The sequence below is a fragment of the Pseudophryne corroboree genome, chromosome 7 (genome assembly GCF_028390025.1).
Source record: "Pseudophryne corroboree isolate aPseCor3 chromosome 7, aPseCor3.hap2, whole genome shotgun sequence".
NCBI lineage: Eukaryota > Metazoa > Chordata > Amphibia > Anura > Myobatrachidae > Pseudophryne > Pseudophryne corroboree.
The window spans coordinates 269,130,108-269,155,330 of NC_086450.1; the positions used below are offsets into that span (position 1 = coordinate 269,130,108).

At 42.7% G+C, this 25,223-nt stretch overlaps 1 protein-coding gene across 7 annotated transcripts in view; it reads left to right on the forward strand.

The window, feature by feature from the left end:
- Positions 1-25,223, forward strand: part of HECW2 (HECT, C2 and WW domain containing E3 ubiquitin protein ligase 2) — a 1,325,610-nt gene that overhangs the window by 1,237,776 nt on the left and 62,611 nt on the right. For all 7 annotated transcript variants that reach the window (XM_063934135.1, XM_063934134.1, XM_063934138.1 and 4 more), the window contains one exon: positions 16,338-16,467. In XM_063934135.1, the coding sequence (XP_063790205.1) occupies positions 16,338-16,467 (130 nt within the window). The remainder of the gene's footprint in view (positions 1-16,337; positions 16,468-25,223) is intronic.

Below are 25,223 nucleotides of genomic sequence, written 5' to 3' on the forward strand. Positions count from 1 at the left end.
GGCAATTAGACTGGGGGCATCTGATTGGAGGACTCTTTGTTAAATGCTTCTCAGTGCTTCACACAGACGCCGGTAATAGCTTCCTGCATGCTGTTTTGGTTTGCCGAACGTCTGTTCCAGTCCTGCTGTGTCCGGTCATTCCTGTCCTCAGAAGTCCTGTATCTTGGAGTTGTCATCTCATCTCAAGAAGTCGTTTGGTCTCCTGTAGTCCTCATCGATCACCAGAGAATATCGAGTGGTGTTCGTGAGTTGCGGCTCTGCCGTGTGTTACGGCTCAGCCGCTTTATCTTTATATTCTGTTTCGGAGCATTTGCGGAGGGTTCTGCTTCCACAAGTCCTCTCCGGAACTCGGCGGTGCCGGGTAGGAGAGTGGACAAGTGGATATTTTGGTTGTCCTTTTCCCTGGCTGTTTTTCCGCACATATTCTAGATTCCAGTTAGCTTGTAGCCCCTGGCCTGGTTGTTTAGTCAGAGGGCCCCTTGTTATCACCCTGTCTCGGATTTCCCTTTGTCTCCCATTAAGACCTGAGGGGGCATCGGAGTTGGGCAGACATAATCCGCCCTTCAAACGCGGCTGCCATGGGCTCAAGCAACCATAGTCTCGCAGGGGATTTCTGACAGCACGGGTGAGACAACAGAGTTAGGGCGCCAGGGGCTATTTTCCATTCATACACCCTTCCCCAGCATTGCGTTCCAGTGCTCCGGTCCTTGCAATAAGATCTCCTCAGACCAGAGTGCTGGAATCATAACAACAGGTAGTTTTTACCCCGAAGAGCTTCAAAGCATACCAAAAAACTATAACAGGGTTTACAAAGTGGAAAAGATTTTAAAAAATAAGATGGTCAGAGGCCGAAAATATGCGTTAGTCAAGTGGCGCGGGTACCCCGCAAAATTTAACAGTTGAGTCGCGGCATCGGTGATAAAAGACATATAAAACTCATCACTATCTAAACAAGACGAGCGATGGATGACAAGTCATTCTACATAACCTTACCCAGCAACGCCTCAGCGGTTACTTTCCCACAAAATAAGATTTCTAACTATACGACAAAGTTGGCTAAACCGATAGACTTAAATGGCGAATGGGAAGTAGCACTTACGGAGATACAATATCCGCACACGTGGAATACATTGGATTTACAAGATTGTAGACTGCAATAATCATGGGATGGAACGGCGGATCAGCCGGTGGCGAGAGTCGCAAGTTTGTGCATTAAACCGGGTTTTTATGAAACAATCGAAGCGCTACTGAACGTAACCAACGCTGAAATTGTACAACTGAAACTGGACGTTGGATTAAGACTAACGTTTGATCCGTTTGCACGTGTTGTAACATGCGACAGTAAGCTGTTGTATCAAATCCACGCCGGTTCTAAGCTGACATGGATACTGGGTTTACAACCTAAAACTAAGATTTCTAAACCATGCGCCAACATCAAAGGCGGCCAATATACGATGTACGTGTACACAGACATTATCGAACACCAGCGGGTCGGGGATAGTTATATACCGCTACTTCGCACTGTTGAAATGAAGGGTTATAACAATGAGGTGGTCACAATACGATACAAGAAGCCCGATTACGTACCATTGTGCAAAACACATTTTGACACGATAGCCATAGAGATAAAGAACGACCAGAACGAGAACATGGCATTTAAGTTTGGGAAAGCGATCGTGAGGCTACACTTCAGACGCCGCAAAACTGAATTTTATTAACTAAGCAGAATGGTCGCTGTTAAAAATTATGGCGATCCGAGTCTCTATGCGCAATATTATAAATCTCAAGCCGGTAATGGATTACCAGGTTTTCACGGCAGCGCGTACATGTACGGCTGCGATTTAGGCGGTATTTTTCAAAGTCTTTTCAGAAAAGCTGTTCCTCTTTTCCGGAGAGGTTTAGAGTTAGCTAAACCGCATATGAAGACCGCGGCACGTAATATAGCGAAAGATGTTATCGGACAAGCCACAACGGCCGTGGTGAATAAGATACACGATGCGAACCAAGCAAAACAAGATGGATCAGGACTAATATATACAAGAAAAGGCGTGTCTAAAAGAAAGCGGAAGCGTATGATAGCGCTTCCGCCTTGGGACATACCCTTTTTAAATAAAAACCAGAGACGACGCAACTCAAAGAAGAAGAGAAAGCCGAAGCGCACCGTTGGTGATATTTTTTAAACATGTCTTTCATACACCACGAGTCCATCGAATGTGCAAAAACAGAGCTGGATCTTTTTGACGTGCCCCCGACACAAACTAGAATAGAGAAAAGTCTATACGTCGAAGTTCAACCTTTAGTGGTGTTATCCGACACAGCTCCGCTTGAATTTTATATAGCTGCCAGCGGTGAACACTACTACGATCTGAACAACACGCTGTTGTACGTAACGTGCAAGATCGTACGAACCGATAACACACCGATACCGCAAGGTGCGCGGGTCGCACTTATTAATTACCCCATAGCGACTTTATTCAACCAAGTGGATGTAACTTTGGGCGACAGGCTCATATCACAATCCAACAATCTTTACGCATACCGCGCGTACATTGAGACTATATTGAATTACAGCTCGGATGCTTTGTCAACAAAGCACACAACAGGATTATTTTACAAAGATTCGGCTGGAGAATTTAACAACACGGCGCTGGACGGCCCGAATACGGGGTTCAAAAAACGAGCAGGCGCAACAGAGCAGAGTCGCACGGTTGAATTGCTAGGACCACTTCACTGCGACCTTTTCCATCAACATAAACTAATTTTAAACGCCGTTGATCTGAAGATTAAACTAACCAGAAACAAAGACGCATTCTGCTTAATGTCGTCTGAAGCGGATGCCTTTAAAATACAGATCACAGCCGCGTCCCTGTTCGTGAAAAGAGTGCAGGTCTCACCGGCCGTGCGGATTGGGCACGCGCAGGCCTGTTAAACGGTAATGCGAAATACGCGATTGACCGCGTTGGGATGAAAATCTACAGCGTACCAGCAGGCAGTAGAGTATTTAATCTAGAAAATCTATTTTTAGGTCAAGTGCCGAAAACCGTTATAGCCAGCTTTGTGGATAACTAATCATTTTCAGGTATCCATAACCGGAAACCCCTTTGCTTTGAACATAAAAATGTAAGTTTTGCATCCCTTTATCTGGATGGAACACCGCACGCCGCCAAACCATTTCAACCCGACTTTGAACGCGGTAATGCTGTAAGAGAGTATATGTCACTCATACAGATCACAAATAAACAGAAATCTGACAATGGTATACTGATTGACCGCGAAGAGTACCTCAGAGGCTACACGCTATTTGCTTTTGATCTTTCACCTGAACAGGAGTGTGGAGAACACCTTTCCCTGATAAGAACAGGCAATCTACGTGCCGAATTCCGCTTTGCAGAAGCGTTGGACCAGACAGTCAATGTGATAAAATACGCTCTATTTGATAACATAATCGAGATTAATCAAAGGCGCGATGTGCTGTACGATTATCTATAAATGAAATAAACTAACACTACGCTGCTGAAAAAATGAACACATTACAGATAAACTGTATTCTGTACGCTGTGCAAAGCACACTGCATATTTTTAAAGGCACGTATCCGTGCTATATGTTACCGGTCGGTAAACTGGCTCAATACCCCTGCGCGTTTGTAATCAATACGCATAGCAGCGGGCAGCCGGGTGAGCACTGGTTGGCCGTTTATTTTAACGCACAGCGTGAATGTTACTTTTTTGATTCTTACGGATTAGCCCCTGACAGCCCCCTATTCCCAAAAGCAATAATACTTTTTTAAACTTGAATTCAAAAAGTATTTATCACCAAAATAAGCAGGTGCAAAATTTTAACAGCACCGTTTGCTGTCAATATTGCGTATACTTTATATTTTACATGTGTAAAAATTACAAATATGTGGATGTACTGGCCCGTTTTAGGGATGACACAAAACGTAATGATTGTTTTGTTTCAAATTTTGTAAAACGGCTCCCAAGAAGTCATTGTCTGAGTCATTATGCAGATAGATATATACAGAATTGTATAACTTGTAACGAGCGTTGTGTGTGAAGCGTTTTATGTACAACGCGGCATAAAGTTGTGTGTGAAGCGTATTACGTACAATGCTGTATTGTTTGTGTAACTTGTAATTAACATTCTGTTTGATGCGTTTTATGTACAACGTGTCATATCTATGTTTTTCTAATAAACAACGTTGTTTATTAAACTTTATATCGCGTGGTTGAAATTTCTTCCGTTTACAGCAATAGAAACAAAGAACAAAACGTTGTTTTATAGATCATAAGCATATTTTATTGATATATATAACACGGTAAAGACACACATTTAAAACATTACATAAAATATTATTGACATAAGTTAAACATTGTGGCGCAAAATGCCAACACAAAATACAGTGTATAAATTAGTTATATGTTATAGTTTCAGCCACTGTGAATCCTGAAATAGATTTACAGATCTTTTCCTAGGCAGTAAGTACCCGTGCGGCGTTGTTAACCCTGGGGCACTTAAAACATTTATTTGACTTTTGTTAAAGGTTTGTAGCGACATGGGCGATGTCACAGCGCCATCAGAGTCCTCCTGCTTCTCGGCTTTTAAGCGATCTAGGCACATTCTATTTGCCGCATTGCCTATGACGGTTGAGGGAATATTTAATTCAGACATAGCCCGCATAAATTCAGGCCAGCCGTTCGGTGTATTACGGCTCGACACACCGTGGCTTTGCGTGATGCTTCTTATTAAATCTAACATGTTGGAACCTGGTACAGCGCTTCCTTTGTACAGAAACTCCCCTTTACTGTTCCAGTCTGTGATGTGTTTAGAGCGTGTCATTTTACTCAATAGTTTTTCAGTTTTTTTTATACCGGGCATTAACACCGCTCAAAAGCTCATGATAAACAGCATCGGGCGCAACAGGTTGTGTCGTGTTATTTGATTCATCAACAGAATTTGCATCGGGGGATAAAAGAGCTAAAGTTGACATTTCACTATCAGCCTGTTTACTCAACACCAGATATCTCTGCAACAACATTGTATATCGCTTTGCTTTTTCATATTCTGATAAATCGTTATTCTGTAGTATTTTCACGATCTCTGCATCTAGACCGTGCGTTGCTGTTTTACGTATGCCGTTGCTGTTCGGTTTGTTATGTAAACGGTCTATCTGATTCTGAGGCACCAGATACATTTTCTCAGCGTACTCCATCAGCGATTAGACAATAGTCCTGTAATTAGCGGTATAGCAAAACCAAGCAGCGAACCGATAAAACCACCCGACTGTTTAACCAACCTCTTCTTTTTTCCAATGGCATATTTCTTATTACAAAGTGATTTTATAATCTCTTGCTTCTTTTTAAGGTAGTTCAACTGTCGTTGAGACAGCGGTATTTTACCTTTAAGCGAGTTGAGCGCTATCTCACAAATAGCCGTGACTAAATTGTTTGAAGCGTTGGATAAAATAGCGTTTCTTTGGGTTGGTGTTGCTTTAATTAACGTTTTTAAAAGCGCCCAATTACGTCTTATCCATCCCAACATGTTCACCGTTGTTAGAATGACAACGAATGACTAAAGGTTGCACGGTTATAGCTTTATAGAACCACGCTTCTTAATGACAAAAGCGACAGGTGTGTCTGGTGGGAATAAGCCGCTTCGTAAACGATAATCGTCAAGAGCGTTGTTTCTTAATTCAACCAGTAAATACCCATAAGGGGCCTCCATCGCGGATTCATAGGATTCGAGAAAAAAACGATGTTTCGATGGGTACATTTGTCTAGCCAGAATGCCCACCTGCATTTTATCCCTGGGGTTTTTGAACAGGACCATATATTTTGTGTTTAAATATATAGTCCTGCTCTTTTTACCTTGACAAAATATGTTTTGGACAAGGTACAGGATACTGAGATTACGATGGTGTACATACTTTGTGAAAGCTTTCTCAACCTCAGAATTATTACTAGCTGCGTCCATCAGATCATCAATCACTGTTAAATTAATCTTATCAGGGGGAAAAAGTTGATCATCGCTAAAACACTCTGGTAAACCCCCTATAAAACGCTAACTGGGGTAATCACGCAGAAGTTGGTCGTATATGGGCTGCCAACAGGTGTAAAACCAAACAACATTATCAGGTACATGAGTCATATGTGTTGCAGCGTGCTGCAACAGCGTTTTCACAAAATAACTTTTACCCGAATTGGACAGACCCGCTAAAATACATGAGAAAGGGTGCTGAAATCTGGTGTCCATCTTAATAGCCGAACGGTAGTGTTGTGAAGTTGTCCGTAAGAGACCGTTTAGTATAAACACACCTTGGCGTCTTCTGCAAAGTACGCGTCTTTATCTGCCAGCACTTTTTCACACGTACTATACCGGGTTGACGGATCACAACCTTTTTCTGGTCGTCGCCTTCGGGGTTTAAAGGATAATCTAAGACCAGTTCTTTCAGGCTGTCAAAGTTAACGTGCTGCACATTATCCACATTGAGCGTTATACCTTTAACTTTTAAACAGGTCTTTCAGTTGTTTAGTCGATAGCCGTATGACTTGGGACCGGCTGAGACAAAATCTGTTATATGGGTGCCTGTGGGTAGTTCGCTAGTCAACTCGTCTAAATAATCACCCAATGGTGGGCTCCAGTCACCGGGTCTACTGACAAAAATTACAGAATCTGTGTCGTGATAAAGACATCTATCTTGTAATCTATCCAGTAGTTTGTACAGTTCAACACGAGCATAAGCAGTTGTAAAGATGGCTATAGTTTCACGGCGTCTGTACACCATTCGGGATAACCAGAGACCTCTTGTTTATCCCTGAGGTGCGTTTCAATGTAACCTGAAAACAATTTGTCAGATCTCTCATCAAAATGCCACACCTCATAGATTTTACACACCCTGTACCCCATTTCTACAGCCAAGTTTAGTTCCACGGTACACCATGTACCGATGAGTGCCCGTTTTTCTGGATCATGAACGCACGGCTCAGTCTGTCCAGACTCGGCGCATGTGCGACATAATGGAAACATTAACTTACCGCCCATTTTAACCGGCAGAACCGGAAAGAATAGCCCACGAGGCGGGTAAACTTTAACCCTGGCAAAACCGAAATACTTTGTGACATCACCAAAATCCTTATAAATGATGCGCGGGTGCTGTATAGGATACGTTTTGGTTTTGTTAACAAAAGGGCACAGACTAATAAAGTCAAAATAGTGAATTTTTTCATCACAATCTGTTTTGTGATACAGCTTTATGGCGTTTGTGCGTCCGCCATAAAGAGCATCACGTGGCTCCAAGGGTTCGGGTAATTCTTTACCCTTCAGAAAATCCTGTAGATCCTCATCAGACTCTAGCATAGACTTCCATTCACAACCCCAGATTTCACGTATCTGAAATCCACATCGTTTAAGGTAGTGCAACTTTACCTGCGTCTTGTGGTGCAATTGACCGTAGGTCATTTTAGTCAGTTTGTTTTTATCATCAACGTTGTAACAAGCACCACAGCCGTGATAAAAACAACCTTGGAATTCAAAAGCTGTGGCGTAACCTTCCAGGCTGTATTTACCAACTTTCTTCTTGCCCCCTTGTAAAGCGTGTCTTATACTCACACCTTCTTTGTGCTCTATGTACATTAACCACTGTATGGCTGGCGTTGAGTAACGCTTCTGAGTCTTGTGATAGTTATCACCCGGTACAAGGGCCAGTGTCTTTTCCTGTAAAAGTTTACAACGGTACATGGACATGCAGACGGATGCCAACGTGACTAATTGAAAAACCTCGATGTGACGTTTAACCACAACCTTTTTTTTCCCTTTGTTATTAGAAACTCCTGTTCTGTCATGGCTATAACAGCCAATCTGAAAGCATCACAAGCTTTTTGTAATATTTTCACATCGTCTTTACAATATCGTACGAGCTCTTTTTGAAAGTTAAACGGCTTGTGTACACACTGTTTATACCAAGCTGTAAACTCAGATAATTCATCAGACATCATGTATTGTGGACCAAAATACTCTATTGACGGCATAGCCCCTATGTAATTTTGGTTATCAGCTGTGTTAAAAAAAATGTGGGAAATAACCTTTGGTACCGTCAAACCCCATCGACTTTGGTAACTTGCTAAGCCGCATGGGTAAAAAATTTAAAGAGTCGATAAATCTTATCTTCAAATCTTTTACCGTGATGCACATTATGTTGCCGCCTCTAGATAATAATTCCATCTTTAATTTCTCCTTAATCAGCTGGCGCAGCACAAAATACGCATCATAACGACCTGCATTATGGCTATGAATGTGTAATGCGCAAATTTTGGTTTCATGAACGTCTTTACAAAATCTTCGATACACGCAACACCCTTAAACTCCCAGTCTTTCTCCCCCGTTAATGTTAGAGCGTAACAGTAGTTTGGTATGTGCACCCCCGTCATCTGCATACACTCAAAATTATAAAAGATGCATTTCTTTGTGGGTTCTTCCGGCTTGATGGTTTGTATATAACAAAAATGGTTCGAAAACCCATCAACGGACACCTTACAGATGGGACACTTTAGGCCTCGGCAGTTATGGTCTGTTCGCCGGTAGAGACAACACCTGTCACAATATACATGTTCAAGACAGGATATTTTGTGATCAAAAGCTAAAGCTTTGTGTAGCTCTAAACATTCGTTTGATCGACAAAATACCCTACACACCGAACACCTTAACGCAGTCACACCGTCGTCAATACAATCCGGCCTGTGACAAGCCTTACAAAAGAAAAGACAATCGTGATTATTCCTATGATGGTAAGCGCTATGACAACGGCTGCAATAATATCGGGCACCAAGAAACGCTTTGATATCGAGTATCCCATAAAAGTGACAATCGTGATATAGCACAAACAGCGTGTCTTTGTAACGGCTATCCGTACAGTAATATTTCCAATCGCCATTACTGTAATAGAGGAGCTTGATCGTAACATTTAAGTAATTTTCAAAAAATGCAACATCACTAAAGCTGACCGCTTTATCAATCGGCAGATTCAAAGCTTTATGTAGTTGGATCGCTCTCTCCTGTATTACATGGTCATTGGCGTTGTTACCTTTATCCAGAAGTTTACAGACGCTAGCGGCCAAACACAGGTTATTACCGATATTTCTGAAATCATACAGGTATCTTTTATGTTAGTCAATAATTAAACTATATGGTAGGCGGTGTAAACTTCTACCTGTCAAACCCCCGCTCGAACTGTTTCTAAAAATACTGATCACAAACCTTAAACCTGTGGATAATAAGAATTCAGCATTACTTTGAAGCGCGTTTGTAATCTGGTTCAAAAAACTGACAGCGTCTAATGTTTCTGGCGGCTTACGATGCGAATAGATGGCATTGTCATTGTGTAACCCCCCCCCTTCCAATCTAAGCTGAACGCGGTCAGCAGGATCCACGCCCGCATGGACGCCAACGAGCATGTCCTGTATAGCCGTATGAATGGCTCGAATTCCCTCTACAAATGATGTAACCCTGTCCAAATTAACAAACCGATATTGGTTGTGGTACTCAACGTCTCTGAAATTTGGTCGTTGTCGTTCATAACTGTTAATCGCTTCTAAGTATACATGTTGCCGACCTTCGTCATTACCGGGTGACTCAACCCCACGTGCCTCATTATATATGGGGCTTGCAATGCGCTCAATATTGTCAGGCTGTGATTCGTTAATCGGTAATGCTTGGGGTGGTGATCGTTCTAAATCTACATGCCTCGCGCTCTGCTCCCCGCCTACCATACGTTCCCGGCGTGGTAAATGTTCAAATTCTACAAACCCCGCCTTCTGCCCACCTCCTACCACCCGTTCCCTGTGCCGCTTGCGTTTTCTCAATCTGGTTAATGTTGTTACAGCCTGTTTCACCTTTGCACATCGGAATAACTGTGTCACGGTTCAGTTTCAATTATTTCTGCAAAATGATGTATGTTGGCTTTAATAAATTCAGTTGTCTTAAATGACCGATCTATGTATTTTCACATGACATTCATATACGTCTCAACAACTTCTTTAACAATGTCTTGTTTACATTTACCACCGTGGCTCACACCTTTAATGTGTTTTAACAAATACCCGGCTTTTACGCCCATGTTCTCAACATCTTCCCGTATCTTTCCCAACAACGCGTAAAATTGTATTTCAGCGTCTTGGCCTACTTGTTCTGTATTTTGACTTCCATCAACTATGTCGGGCGCTATCTCGTGCGCCGGTTCACACGCATCTGCCGATGCGTGTACCCCGGCGTCCGTTGTAAAAATATTGGGCATTGATGTTACCCAATCAACCGTTGTAATATTACCAGGAATTCCTGCAACAGTTGATAACACTTCATCAGAACTGTTCTGCTGTTCTTATGTCGTTGACTCTACACAGGGTGTAATAAATTCTTGCGCATTTATGTCATCAATATTTGATAGCATATGATTACCAGCTATGTGTCTTGTTTCTGTTTCAGAGCAATCCTGTGTATCAGGAATTGTGATTACATCGGATTGTGACAATTGCTTAACATTACTTCTTGAGTCAATATTTGATAACACACCACTGCCGGCTATGTGTCTTGTTTCTGTTTCAGAGCAATCCTGTGTATCAGGAATTGTGATTACATCGGATTGCGACAATTGCTTAACATTACTACTTGAGAGGCGCGATGCCCTCTTAACCTTTACAGTCTTTGTATTACCAGCGACATCCCGGTCTGCCGTGTCAAATTATGTGTGTTTTGATGTTACAGCACCATCGTTACTTACGCTTGATATAGTTTGCAACGCGATCCTTCTCCGTTGCGACGTATCATTTTCGTAATATGACAATTTTCTTTTAAGATCGGTAAATGCTGAATTATGACTTCTCTCATTCTTTCTTGGTTGAGCCGGCCTGCGTTTGTTCGGGTTGATACAGCCGTGATGCATCCCCATAACCGATGGCCTAGCATTCTCCTTTAGGCGGTTATGTACGATCGATGGTGTTGCGAATTGATGGTTCTCCGTTTCAGCGGCGGTTGTGCGTTTTGTTGTTTTCCTGCTTGTACTAGGCCTGTGTATTTGCGCAAATGTATCATGGCCTACTGGTATCGTTGGATCATATCGTCTTGATACAGCATCATCTGTAATACATATATTATAAAATAAATATAAACACAGATGCACGTAAATCAGCATTTAAGTCACTGCATAACAATATACCATATAACAGTGTTTGATTACACACCTGCTGTTGCGAATTGATGGTTTTCCGTTTCAGCGGCGGTTGTGCGTTTTGTTGTTTTCCTGCTTGTACTAGGCCTGTGTATTTGCGCAACTGTATCATGGCCTACTGGTATCGTTGGATAATATCGTCTTGCTACAGCATCATCTGTAATACATATATTATAAAATAAATATAAACACAGATGCACGTAAATCAGCATTTAAATCACTGCATAACAATATACCATATAACAGTGTTTGATTACACACCTGCTTTATATTCGAATGTTTGAGCCTGGCCCCCTGTTGAGTAAGGAAAAAACGGTCGCTCATCAACCGCATTGCCGGTCTGTATAGCAGTGTTGTGACAATATTCAGGTTTGTTCAATATGTCCCGCAGAATACTGTCAGCCTTCGCATCATCCATTATTGTGGAATCTTTAGCCGGTGAAAAAATGAAAAATAATTATTACATACGGTATAAAATTAGAATAACATGAAATAGAGTTGTATTATTGAGAATATAAAGTGTGTACAGGTGACAACAAATCAGCACAACAGTACAAGGTTTATTTTTAATTCTTAGCCGGTGAAAAAATAAAAAATAAATTATTACAGGCGTTTCACATCATTATTTTTAATTTATTTTAAAATATAAATCTTTTTAATTATTATTTTATTATTTTTATTATTATTATTATTATTATTATTATTATAATAAGCTTATTACATGTTACTCACAGGCAAGCGCCAATTACAAATGTTAGTTAAATCTGGAATGATGTAATCTGAACCAAACGGACTTCCTCTAACATCATCGAAATTCTCTGTGTTTGCGGCATCTGTCGTTTAATTGTGAGAAATAACATTTTTAATTAATTACTTATCAACTTTGTATCCAGCCTGTTGTACGCTCATACTATTTAAACTTTTAAAAATAAGTAAAAATGAACAAATTGTAGGCCTTGGCTATAAGTTCGTACTATTTAAACTTTTAAAAATAAATAAAAACGTGTCAATGGTATTAATAGACTTAGCTTACCATGGTTCATTTGATAACTTGGTAAAACATCATCTTCGGATCCGGATGTGCACATGTCGTTATCTTTGTTGGTGATGTTCTGTATTGTCTGTTGCTGAATCAATAATAAAAATTAGATACGATTAATACCAGTGTTCTTTTAAACTACGCACACATTAAATGTGGTTGCTTTAAAATGTAACGTTTGTATAATATGAGACAGCCTATAACATCTGTCTTCAGACGATTTACATGAAATAATACAGCACCGTTAAATTTATATATATATATATATATATATATATATATATTTAAATGCATTTCCAAAATGCACCGCTAGATGGCACTATTACCACATATTTAAACATCCTTCAGTAAGCCACAAACAATTATACCTAATTCACAGCCATATTTGTAAAATATGATACAGTGTGAGAAATAATGATAATAATAATAATGTTCTTTTAAACTAGATTAAAATGTAAATACGTTAAAATATCTTTAAAATATAACGTTTGTATAATATGAGACAGCATATAGCATCTGCACCGCCTCCCTCGCAACACAATCATTAGAGCCATAATGATAATAATAATAATAATAATTTAACCTCCTCACAACCCAAGCATTAGATCCATAATGATAATAATAATAATAATAATAATAAATACAAGGCATTGCACACACCACACCCCAGTTAACGTAATAATAATAATAATAATAATAATTACATATAATTAACACTTACCATGATGTTGTGCGTGTGTATAGCAATGTAACTTCAGTTGAAATTCCTTCTCAGAGCTGTGTACCACTTTAGAGCTGTGTCCCATTCTTATAGTCATGACTGTGAGCCAAATGGCCCCCACCAACCTGTGATATGCCGTCCCACATTTCCAAGATGCAGGGGCGGGGTTTTTAAACATATACACTTTGGACGTATAATTTATTAAGTGTGATAATTCTTTTCAGTTACAATGAAAATATAATCTGTTAGCGGATTCTTAAACGTTGTACTCCGCACTTCAAAAATATACCAAATACTTATAATTTACACAGCTCTATTATGTGCCATTGCAGCCTTCGTTTTTAGGCATACATGCATAATATGTCTAATATGTCGAGTCTATTGTTCAGTTGTAATGTACAGTATGAACTCATATGTGTAATGTTTGTCACGTTTTTCCCCCCTTCTTATGCCCTGTATTCCCAACATTCATGTTGCTGTTTCTATTTAAACTATTGTGCTTTTAAATCAAAAAGATATATATATATACACTGGCTTGTTACAGCACTGTTTAAAATTAAGATGTCATTTTTAGTCAATACATAAACCTGTTTGTGGTGCTAATGTTCTTTTGCAGAGATTAACACATTGTGTACATTAATAATAACCAGATGCTTTTGTTACATGCTTGGCTAGTCCATACATCTAAGGCTTTTCTTTGGACGTATAATTTATTAAGTGTGATAATTCTTTTCAGTTACAATGAAAATATAATCTGTTAGCGGATTCTTAAACATTGTACTCCGCACTTCAAAAATATACCAAATACTTATAATTTACACAGCTGTATTATGTGCCATTGCAGCCTTCGTTTTTAGGCATACATGCATAATATGTCTAATATGTCGAGTCTATTGTTCAGTTGTAATGTGCAGTATGAACTCATATGTGTAATGTTTGTCACGTTTTTTCCCCCTTTCTTATGCCCTGTATTCCCAACATTCATGTTGCTGTTTCTATTTAAACTATTGTGCTTTTAAATAAAAAAAGATATATATATATATATATATATATATATATATATAATCACATACTGGCTTGTTACAGCACTGTTTAAAATTAAGATTTCATTTTGAGTCAATACATAGACCTGTATGTGGTGCTAATGTTCTTTTGCAGAGATTAACACATTGTGTACATTAATTATAACCAGATGCTTTTGTTACACGCTTGGCTTTTGAAATTTGCGCTGTCATCATTAATCATGCATGGCCATGGTCATTGAAATCAATATGCTTTTTAAATCAGTACCATGTGTGACGCTTCCGTGCATCTAAGAAAATGGACACGGTCATTAAAATCAATATGCTTTTTAAATCAGTACCATGTGTGACATAGTATGATTTTTAAATAGTACCATATGTGCCATGGCATGAAGTTTTAGCCGCTGGAATGTGAGAACTATAACACTGTGTAAAGTTTTAGTTTTGTTAATAAAAGGGTACAGGCTGGTAAAGTCAAAATAGTGAATTTTTTCATCACAATCTGTTTTGTGATACAGCTTTATGGCGTATTCTGCGACTGGTATTACGTGACACTCTTTTCAAAGCCATTATCTTGTAATACAGTTTAATATCGAACTCTATAAATTTTATATTAAATTTTAAATAAAAGCGATATCAAACACTATAATTTAATATTAAAGGGGGCGTGCCCCAGGTGAAAGGGGGCGTGGTGCCTGTCACTTTGACAGAAAGGTGGTCTTTATCTACTGAGAGCGGCCCCTCCTGCTTCGGCCGGGATTTGCACACTGTCGGCGGGGGCACTGTGTCGTGGCAGCATACAATGAGTCAATGTGACTCATTGTAATGCTGGCAGTTTTGGGCCTCTTCACTGCGGTGGGCAGTGGGCCTATTTTCAATGGGGGGCCTGGAGCTGCTGCTCCATCCGCCCCATTGTTAATCCGGCCCTGATCACATCCTGGCCAGGACTAAGAACTGCTGCAAAAGAAATACATCTTTGAGCACATTTAGTGCATTGAATCCTCCTTAATAAGAGACTATCTTGATTAGCCTTAGATTGATTAATACCGGTGGAATCCCCCTATCTGTGGCTCTGAGAGACTGCACAGCTACTGTATTTAAGAGAGAGAAAAAAGAGAAATTATGCTTCTGGTGTAAATACTGTACTTTTTGCTGTCTACTTATTTTTATACACAGTTCTGGACAACTATATATGTCTTTGTCAAGTGTTTTACAATGCCGGCCGGTGTTTGTATGTCTTTTTATATGATTGTGTTTTAATAATATATCTTATTAATAGTAAAAATCATTTACATCTGAATCTCCTACCAGTGCTGTCTGTTTGTATTTGTTGAATTTGATGATTTCCAGGGAAGAGTATAGCCCTGGGCTAGATGGCAGCAGATTGGAGTTCGGGTGTTAATTGAGATTTAAATATCAATTGGTATGATTTCTAAGGAATAAGATCTTTTACCCACACACACATATATCTTTTACAGGTTGAGTTTCCCATATCCAAATATTCTGAAATACGGAATATTCCGAAATACAGAATTTTTTGAGTGAGAGTGAGATAGTGAAACCTTTGTTTTTTGATGGCTCAATGTTCAAAAGCTTTATTTAATACACAATGTTATTAAAAATATTGAATTAAATGAGCTTCAAGCTGTGTGTATAAGGTGTATATGAAACAAATAAATTGTGTGAATGTACACACACTTTGTTTAATGCACAAAGTTATTAAAAATATTTGCTAAAATGACTTTCAGGCTGTGTGTATAAGGTGTAAATGAGACATAAATGCATTCTGTGCTTAGACTTAGGTCCCATCGCCATGATATCTCATTATGGTATGTAATTATTCCAAAATACGGAAAAATCCGATATCCAAAATATGTCTGGTCCCAAGCATTTTGGATAAGGGGTGCTCAATCTGTATATGATAATCCCTTTTTCCTGCAGTCACATAATTTTCAATCTGTTTGTGTGTTTGCTGTGGAAAGTTACTGTAAACTAGCAATAAATGTTACCTTTTTCTTTATCTAAAACATTTTTTATTTTATCTGTATAATACAGGTTGAGTATCCCTTATCCAAAATTCAAAATCACACATTTTTGGGTCCCCTACTGAGATAATGATATATATATTATATATTATGTGTATATATATTATATAGATATATAATATAATATATATGTATATTTGTCATTATCTCAGTAGGGAAATTGAAAATGTGTGATTTTGAATTTTGGATAAGGGATATTCAACCTGTATTTAAGAAGAGGACCTTTCATTGAGGATTTGTGCTGTGTGATCAGTGTACTGTATCTGATGGTCTTTTTTTATGTACTTGTAGCCTTTGTGACTTGAGTGATTTGGAGTATCTGGATGAGGAATTCCATCAGAGTCTGCAATGGATGAAGGATAATGATATCCATGATATTCTGGACCTTACATTCACTGTAAATGAAGAAGTGTTTGGACAGGTATACAAACTCTTTATTCAATTGCTAGTGTTTTCATTATATAACCTATGCAAGAAGACCTAGATGCAAAATATACATCTAAAAACACATTGTCGGGGAATGAGCAAGTCTGTGATCCATATCAGGACCCTTGGACTCTGCTGACATAGGCGTATGGGTGACGTGAGGAGGATGTAATATGGGCATGCTCATGGAGTGATAGTGAATGAGGCTTAATGTTACTTCGACTCATATGTTTTACAGGAGCTTAGGAGCTAAGTTTTTTTGAGATTTGTACAAAAAAAATTTAAAAAATAAAAAACAATGAAATCACATGTACCTAAGTATTCACAGCCTTTACTCAATACTTTGTTGATGCACCTTTGGCAGCAATTACAGCCTCAAGTCTTTTTGAATATGATGCCACAAGTTTGGCACACCTATCTTTGGGCAGTTTCACCCATTCCTCCTTACAGCAACTCTCAAGCTCCATCAGTTTGGATGGGAAGCGTCGGTGCACAGCCATTTTCAGATCTCTCCAGAGATGTTCAATCGGATTCAAGTCTGGGTTCTGGCCGGGCCACTCAAGGATATTCACAGAGTTGTCCTGAAGCCACCCCTTTGATATCTTGACTGTGTGCTTAGGGTCGTTGTCCTGCTGAAAGATGAACCGTCGCCCCAGTCTGAGGTCAAGAGCGCTCTAAAGCAGGTTTTCATCCGAAATGTCTCTGTACATTGCTGCATTCATCTTTACCTGTATCCTGACTAGTCTCCCAGTTCCTGCCACTGAAAAACATCCCAACAGCATGATGCTGCCACCACCATGCTTCACTGTAGGGATGGTATTAGCCTGGTGATAAGCGGCATCTGGTTTCCTCCAAACATAACACCTGGCATTCACGCCAAAGAGTTCAATCTTTGTCTCATCAGACCAGAGAATTTTGTTTCTCATGGTCTGAGAGTCCTTCAGGTGCATTTTGGCAAACTCCAGAAGGGCTGCCATGTGCTTTTTACTAAGGAGTGGCTTTCGTCTTGCCACTGTACCATACAGGCCTGATTGGTGGATTGCTGCAGAGATGGTTGTCCTTCTGGAAGTTTCTCCTCTCTCTCCACAGAGGAATGCTGTACCTCTGACAGAGTGACCATCGGGTTCTAGTTCACCTCCCTGACTAGGGCCCTTCTTCCCCGATAGCTCAGTTTAGACGGCCGGCCAGCTCTAGGAAGAGTCCTGGTGGTTCCGAACTTCATCCATTTATGGATGATGGAGGCCACTGTGCTCATTGAGACCTTCAAAGCAGCAGATATTTCTCTTACGTCCTAGAAGATGCTGGGGACTCCGTAAGGACCATGGGGATAGACGAGCTCCGCAGGAGACATGGGCACTAAAAAGAACTTTAGGTATGGGTGTGCACTGGCTCCTCCCTCTATGCCCCTCCTCCAGACCTCAGTTTAATACACTACAGGGAGCTCTCCTGAGCTTCCTGGAATAAAAGTATTTTGTTAGGTTTTTTATGTTCAGGGAGACCTGCTGGCAACAGGCTCCCTGCATCGTGGGACTGAGGAGAGAGAAGCAGACCCACTTAAATGTTAGGCTCTGCTTCTTAGGCTACTGGACACCATTAGCTCCAGTGGGAGTCAGAACGCAGGTCTCCCCTCGCGGTTCGTCCCGTAGCCGCGCCGCCATCCTCCTCGCAGAGCCGGAAGATAGAAGCCGGGTGAGTATGAGACGATAGAAGACTTCAGAGGCGGCAAAAGACTTCAGAGCTTCACTGAGGTAACGCGCGCCATTGCTCCCACACAGAACACACTGTTGGGTGCAGGGCGCAGGGGGGGGCGCCCTGGGCAGCAATGTTAAAACCTCTAGGTCTGGCTAAATACTGTATATACACTTGGTTGTGGTATATTTAAGAGATCCCCGCCAGTTTGTTTAAAATAGAGCGGGACCAAAGCCCGCCACTGAGGGGGCGGAGCTTGTCCCTCAGCACTCACCAGCACCATTTTCCTCCACAGCACACGCTGAGAAGCTGGCTCCCCGGACTCTCCCCTGCTGATCACCAGTGACAGAGGGTTTTAAAGAAGGGGGGGGCACTTATTTGGTGCAGTACATATATATATATAATAAAAAGCACTTTATCTGGGTATTTTTTACCAGGGTTATTGGCGCTGGGTGTGTGCTGGCAGACTCTCTCTATGTCTCTTCATAGGGCCTGGTGGGGGAACTGTCTCCAGATTAGAGATTTCCCTGAGTGTGTGGGGTGTCGGTACGTGCGTGTCGGCATGTCTGAAGCGGAAGGCTATTCTAGGGATGAGGTGGAGTGCATGAGTGTGGTGTCCCCGTCGGCAACGCCGACACCTGACTGGTTGGATATGTGGAATGTTTTAAATGCAAATGTGAATTAATTGCACAAACGGTTGGACAAAGCAGAGTCCAGGGAATGTACAGGGGGTCATACCCTGCCTTTCCCTATGTCACAGGGGCCTTCTGGGTCTCAAAAATGCCCACTTTCTCCAGTAGTAGACACTGATACCGACACGGATTCTGACTCCAGTGTCGACTATGATGATGCGAGGTTGCAGCCAAAATTGGCTAAAAGTATTCATTATATGATTATTGCTATAAGGGATGTGCTACATATCACAGATGACCCCTCTGTACCTAACACGAGGGTCCACATGTTTAAAGAAAAGAAGCCTGAGGTTACTTTTCCCCCTTCATATGAACTAAATGAGTTATTTGAGAGTGCTTGGGAAACTCCAGACAAGAAACTGCAGATTCCCAAAAGGATTCTTATGGTGTATCCTTTCCCGATTAAGGACAGGATACGGTGGGAATCCTCCCCAAGGGTGGACAAATCGTTGACACGCCTTTCCAAAAAGGTGGCGCTGCCGTCTCAGGATACCGCAACCCTCAGGGATCCTGCTGATCACAAGCAGGAGACTACCTTGAAGTCAATTTACACACATACTGGTACATTACTCAGACCGGCAATAGCGTCGGCTTGGGTTTGTAGTGCTGTAATAGCGTGGACTGATACCTTATCTGCTGATATGGATACGATGGATAAGGAAACTATTTTATTGACCCTGGGTCATATTAAGGATGCGGTCCTTTATATGAGAGATGCTCAGAGGGATGTGGGCATACTGGGTTCCAGAGCGAACGCTATGGCGATTTCTGCCAGGCGAGCCCTGTGGACCCGACAGTGGACGGGTGATACCGACTCGAAATGGCATATGGAGGTTTTGCCTTACAAAGGTGAGGAATAGTTTGGGGAAGGTCTCACGGACCTAGTTTCCATGGCTACTGCAGGTAAATCAAATTTTTTGCCTTATGTTTCCTCACAGCCTAAGAAAGCGCCATATTATCAGATGCAGTCCTTTTGGTCGCATAAATCCAAGAGAGCTCGGGGATCTTCCTTTCTTGCCAGAGGTAAGGGCAAGGGGAAAAAGCTGCCAGCTACAGCCAGTTCCCAGTAACAGAAGTCCTCCCCGGCTTCTACTAAATTTACCGCATGACGCTGGGGCTCCGTTGAGGAAGCCCACCCCAGTGGGGGCACGTCTTCGACTTTTCAGCCATGTCTGGGTTCACTCTCAGGTGGATCCCTGGGCAATAGACATTGTTTCTCAGGGGTACAGGCTGGAATTCGAAGAGGTGCCTCCTCGCCGGTTTTTCAAATCGGCACTGCCGGCTTCTTCCCCGGAGAGGGAGGTAGTTTTAGCGGCAACTCAAAAATTGTGCCTTCAACAAGTGGTGGTCAAAGTTCCCCTGCTTCAGCAAGTGATGGGCTATTATTCAACCCTGTTTGTGGTCCCGAAGCCGGACGGTTCGGTCAGACCCATTCTGAATTTAAAATCCTTAAACCTATACTTAAAGAGGTTCAAGTTCAAGATGGAATCGCTCAGAGCGGTCATCGCCAGCCTGGAAGGGGGGAATTATATGGTGTCCCTAGACATAAAGGATGCATACCTACATCTCCCCATATATCCACCTCATCAGGCGTTTCTGAGGTTTGTGGTGCAGGATTGTCATTACCAATTTCAGACGTTGCCGTTTGGGCTTTCCACGGCCCCGAGGATTTTTACCAAATTAATGGCAGAAATGATGGTGCTCCTGCACAAGCAGGGTGTCACAAATATCCCATACTTGGACGATCTCCTGATAAAAGCGAGATCGAGAGAACAGTTGCTGGACAGCGTATCACTCTCCCTGAGGGTGTTGCAACAGCACGGCTGGATTCTCAATCTCCCGGAGTCACAGTTAGTTCCAACGACCCGATTGCCTTTCTTAGACATGATTCTGGACACGGAACAAAAGAGGGTCTTTCTCCCGATGGAAAAGGCCCAGGAACTTCAGGGCTTGGTCAGGGACCTGTTGAAGCCAGAAACGGTGTCTGTACATCACTGCACTCGAGTTCTGGGAAAAATGGTGGCGCGTTGAATTGAAGTATCTCACTTGGAAAGTGGTCATGTTGTTGGCCTTGGCTTCGGCACGGCGAGTGTCTGAGTTGGCGGCTTTGTCTCACAAAAGCCCTTATCTGATTTTCCATGTGGATAGGGCTGAGTTGCTGACTCGTCCTCAATTTTTGCCTAAGGAGGTTTCTTCCTTTCATATGAACCAACCTATTGTGGTGCCTGTGGCTACATGGGACGTGGAGGATTCCGCGTCCCTGGATGTGGTCAGGGTATTGAAAATGTATGTGGCCAGAACGGCTCGGGTTAGGAAAACAGAGGCCCTGTTTGTCCTGTATGCAGCCAACAAGGTTGGCGCTCCTACTTCTAAGCAGAGTATTGCTCGCTGGATCTGTAACATGATTCAGCAGGCTCATGCTACGGCTGGATTGCCGTTGCCAAATTCGGTAAAGGCCCATTCCACTAAGAAGGTGGGCTCTTCTTGGGCGGCTGCCCGAGGAGTCTCGGCATTACAGCTTTGCCGAGCAGCTACTTGGTCGGGTTCAAACACCTTTGCTAAGTTCTACAAGTTTGATACCCTGGCTGATGAGGACCTCATGTTTGCTCAATCGGTGCTGCAGAGTCATCCGCACTCTCCCGCCCGGTCTGGAGCTTTGGTATAATCCCCATGGTCCTTACGGAGTCCCCAGCATCCTCTAAGACGTAAGAGAAAATAAGATTTTAAACCTACCGGTAAATCTTTTTCTCCTAGTCCGTAGAGGATGCTGGACGCCCGTCCCAGTGCGGACTTCATTCTGCAAGACTTGTATATAGTTATTGCTTGCACAAGGGTTTTTTGTTGCAGTTGTGATTGGTCTTTGACTGATGATGTTTTGTTTCATACTGTTGACTGGTTCGTATAGTCCAAGTTATACAGTGTGGATGGTGTGGCTGGTATGAATCTTGCCCTTGGATTTCCAAAATCCTTTACTCATACTGTCCGTCTCCTCTGGGCACAGTTTCTCTAACTGAGGTCTGGAGGAGGGGCATAGAGGGAGGAGCCAGTGCACACCCATACCTAAAGTTCTTTTTAGTGCCCATGTCTCCTGCGGAGCCCGTCTATCATCATGGTCCTTACGGAGTCCCCAGCATCCTCTACGGACTAGGAGAAAAAGATTTACCGGTAGGTTTAAAATCTTATTTTTTCTGTACCCTTCCCATGATTTGTGCTTCGAGACAGTCCTGTCTCGGAGATCTACAGACAGTTCCTTTGACTTCATGCTTGGTTTGTGCTCAGACATGTACTGTCAAGTGTGGGACCTTATATAGACAGGTGTGTGCCTTTCCAAATCATGTCTAATCAACTGAATTTAACACAGGTGGACTCCAATTAAGCTGTAGGACAATATCAAGGGTGATCAGTGGAAACAGGATGCACCTGAGCTCAATTTTGAGCTTCATGACAAAGGATGTGAATACTTATGTACATGTGATTTTTCAGTTTTTTGTTTTTTATATAAACTTGCAAAAATACCACGTTGTCATTATGGGGTATTGTGTGTAGAATTTTGATGGAAAAAATTAATTTATTCCATTTTGGAATAAGGCTGTAATATAACAAAATGTGGAAAAAGTGAAGCGCTGTGAATACTTTCCAGATGCACTGCACTGGAGATGTAGCAGATGCAGGATATGCATATATACAGAAGGCACTTGCTGAAGCAGGATATGCAGATATACTGAAGACACTTGCTGAAGCAGGATGTGCAAATATACTGGAGATGTAGCAGATGCAGGATATGCAAATGTGCAGAAGGCACTTGCTGAAGCAGGATATGCAGATATACTGGAGATGCTTGCAGGTGCAGGATATGTAGATGTACTGAAGACATTTCCTGAAGCAGGATATGCAGATATTTTGGAGATGTTAGCAGTTGCAGCTTATCCAGATATAATGGAGATATAGCAGATGCAGGATATGCAGATATACTGAAGACACTTTTTGAAACAGGGCATATGGAAATGCTTGAGGCTGCACTGAACAGGACATACAGATAAGCTGGGCAGTAGCGGATCTTGCCACGGGCAAGCAGGACTTTTGCCCGGGGCGCCACCTTCTGGAGGGCGCCGACGCCATCAGGAGGGCGCCGCACCATGGCAAGATCCGCTACTGTGCCCCCTGCTGTGTCCTGCGCTGGTCCCCCGCTGTGAAGGGAACTAGACGCTACGCGTCTAGTTTCCCTTCGTGGAGAGGACCTTTGCTGTGCGGTGCACGATGATGTCATCGTGCACCGCACAGCATTGTGGGACTGACAGACGCTAGGCGTCATATTTGACCTCTAGTGTCTGTGTATGCTGTGCTATGGGAGAGCCGTCATGACGTCTCTCCCATAGCTCCGAGGAGAGGAGCGGCGCCGGCGGAGGTCTGTAGCGGTCAGGAGCGGGGATTGTAAGTATTTATTTTTTGTGTGCAAGCGGCGCTACGCTACAGGGGGCACAAATAGGGTCACAACTCTACAAGGGGTGTAACTGACCACGCCCCCTGTATGAAGCCACACCCCTATTTTCTGCCCGGGGCGCCAAAATACCTAGAACCGGCCCTGGCTGGAGGCAGGAAGGGACACCGATATAGCACTGTCAGCGTTCAGGTTACAGAGACCTGTGATCAGGAATTATCCCAGAGGGAAGGCTTTATCTGACAGGAATAATTGCCTGTCTCAGGTTTAAAGAGGAACAGGATGAAGTCCATTGGAAAATTAAGTCAGATGATTGCTGCAGCACAGGGATTGCATGCTTACCAAATTTGGCAGGTTCCAGCTTAGCCCTGGTAGCGAACGCTATCTGTAGATGGAGTTAGCCATTGTAGCCTATATGCAGGGCTGGCTCCAGGCATGTTCCCATAGAGCGGCCGAACAGTGCGCCACACTTAATGGGCGCTGCTTCCTCTCGCCGCCATACTGAAGCCTGCCCTGGAGCCAGTACCCTGCAGCTGCAGCGTCCGTCCCACAGCCAGCCTCCCACTGCATCCCACAGCCCCCATGTAAGCGGCGCCAGCCCGTGAGCCAATCAGATCTCGCGGACCGGCAGCTAAGGCTCCTGATTGGCTACCAGACCATGAGCTTTGATTGGCTCGCGGACTGGTGCCTAATTGGAGCTAGACACCGCCACTGAAGACTTAGGGGCAGGAGAGACGCACGCTGCGCTCTCCTCCCTGCCCTCAAGAACAGTCAGCAGCTGCGTGGTGAACAGCACTTTGGGGGGGGGGGAGGCACTTTGGGGACATGTGTATCTGGCATTGGGGGCACATCTGGCACTCTGGGGACATGTGTATCTGGCACTGTGGAGGCATATATGTAGCTGGCACTGTGGGGCACATGTGTATCTGGCACTGTGGGGACATGTGTATCTGGCACTGCTGGGGGGCATATGTGTATCTGGCACTGCTGGGGGGGCATATCATGTGTATCTGGCACTGCTGGGTGACAGATCATGCCTATCTGGCATTGCTGGGGGGGCATATCATGTGTATCTGGCACTGCTGGGGACATATCATGTCTATCTGGCACTGCTGGGGGGCATATCATGTCTATCTGGTACTGCTGGGGGGGGCATATCATGTCTATCTGGTACTGCTGGGGGGCATATCATGTCTATCTGGTACTATACTGGAGGCATTATGTGCAAGGAACACTACTGTGGCTGTTATGTGTAAGGCTGCCAATTATGTGTGTAGAGGGGGTGTGAAAATATATTTATAGTTTGATAATATGAATTTGCAAGGCCACGCCCACTTTTTTTTAGGAGCGTGCATGGTGCTAGTAGGCCTGAAGCCGACCCTGCCTAAATGCTTCAGTCCACAAAAAAATACTAGGGATCCCTGGCCAGCATTCACCACTTATGCATGCGTGGTCAGCAGAATGCACATGTGCAATAGCGTGGTGGCCCCTGGCAAATTAAAGGGATCGTTTTACTTTTACACATCATAGGGCGCATGTGTGCTTAATTACTTATTGTTCCGAATAGCGTCAATACGAAATTCAAATTATTGGGTTAAAAACCCGATCACCTTTAAATGGGCCCCGTAGTATCATATGGTAGTATAAAGAGGTGATTCCACACATGGACAGCAGCCTACCCCATGTTTCAGTAAGTTAACGGTAAGTTATAACTTTTCATTGAGTATGTTGCCTGATTCAGCAGAGGACGAATTTGCTTACCCAGGCTGGTCGTCGCAGGGTGCCTTACGAGGCCAAGAAGACGCACATCCTGGCCTTGAGACTACCGGAATATGGGGGAGACTCCGCCTCGCCCCCCTGGCAGAGGCAGAAGTGGGACTGCGTGCAGTCACTCAGAACCCATTCTGCATATGCGCAGAACAGGGCCTGCGC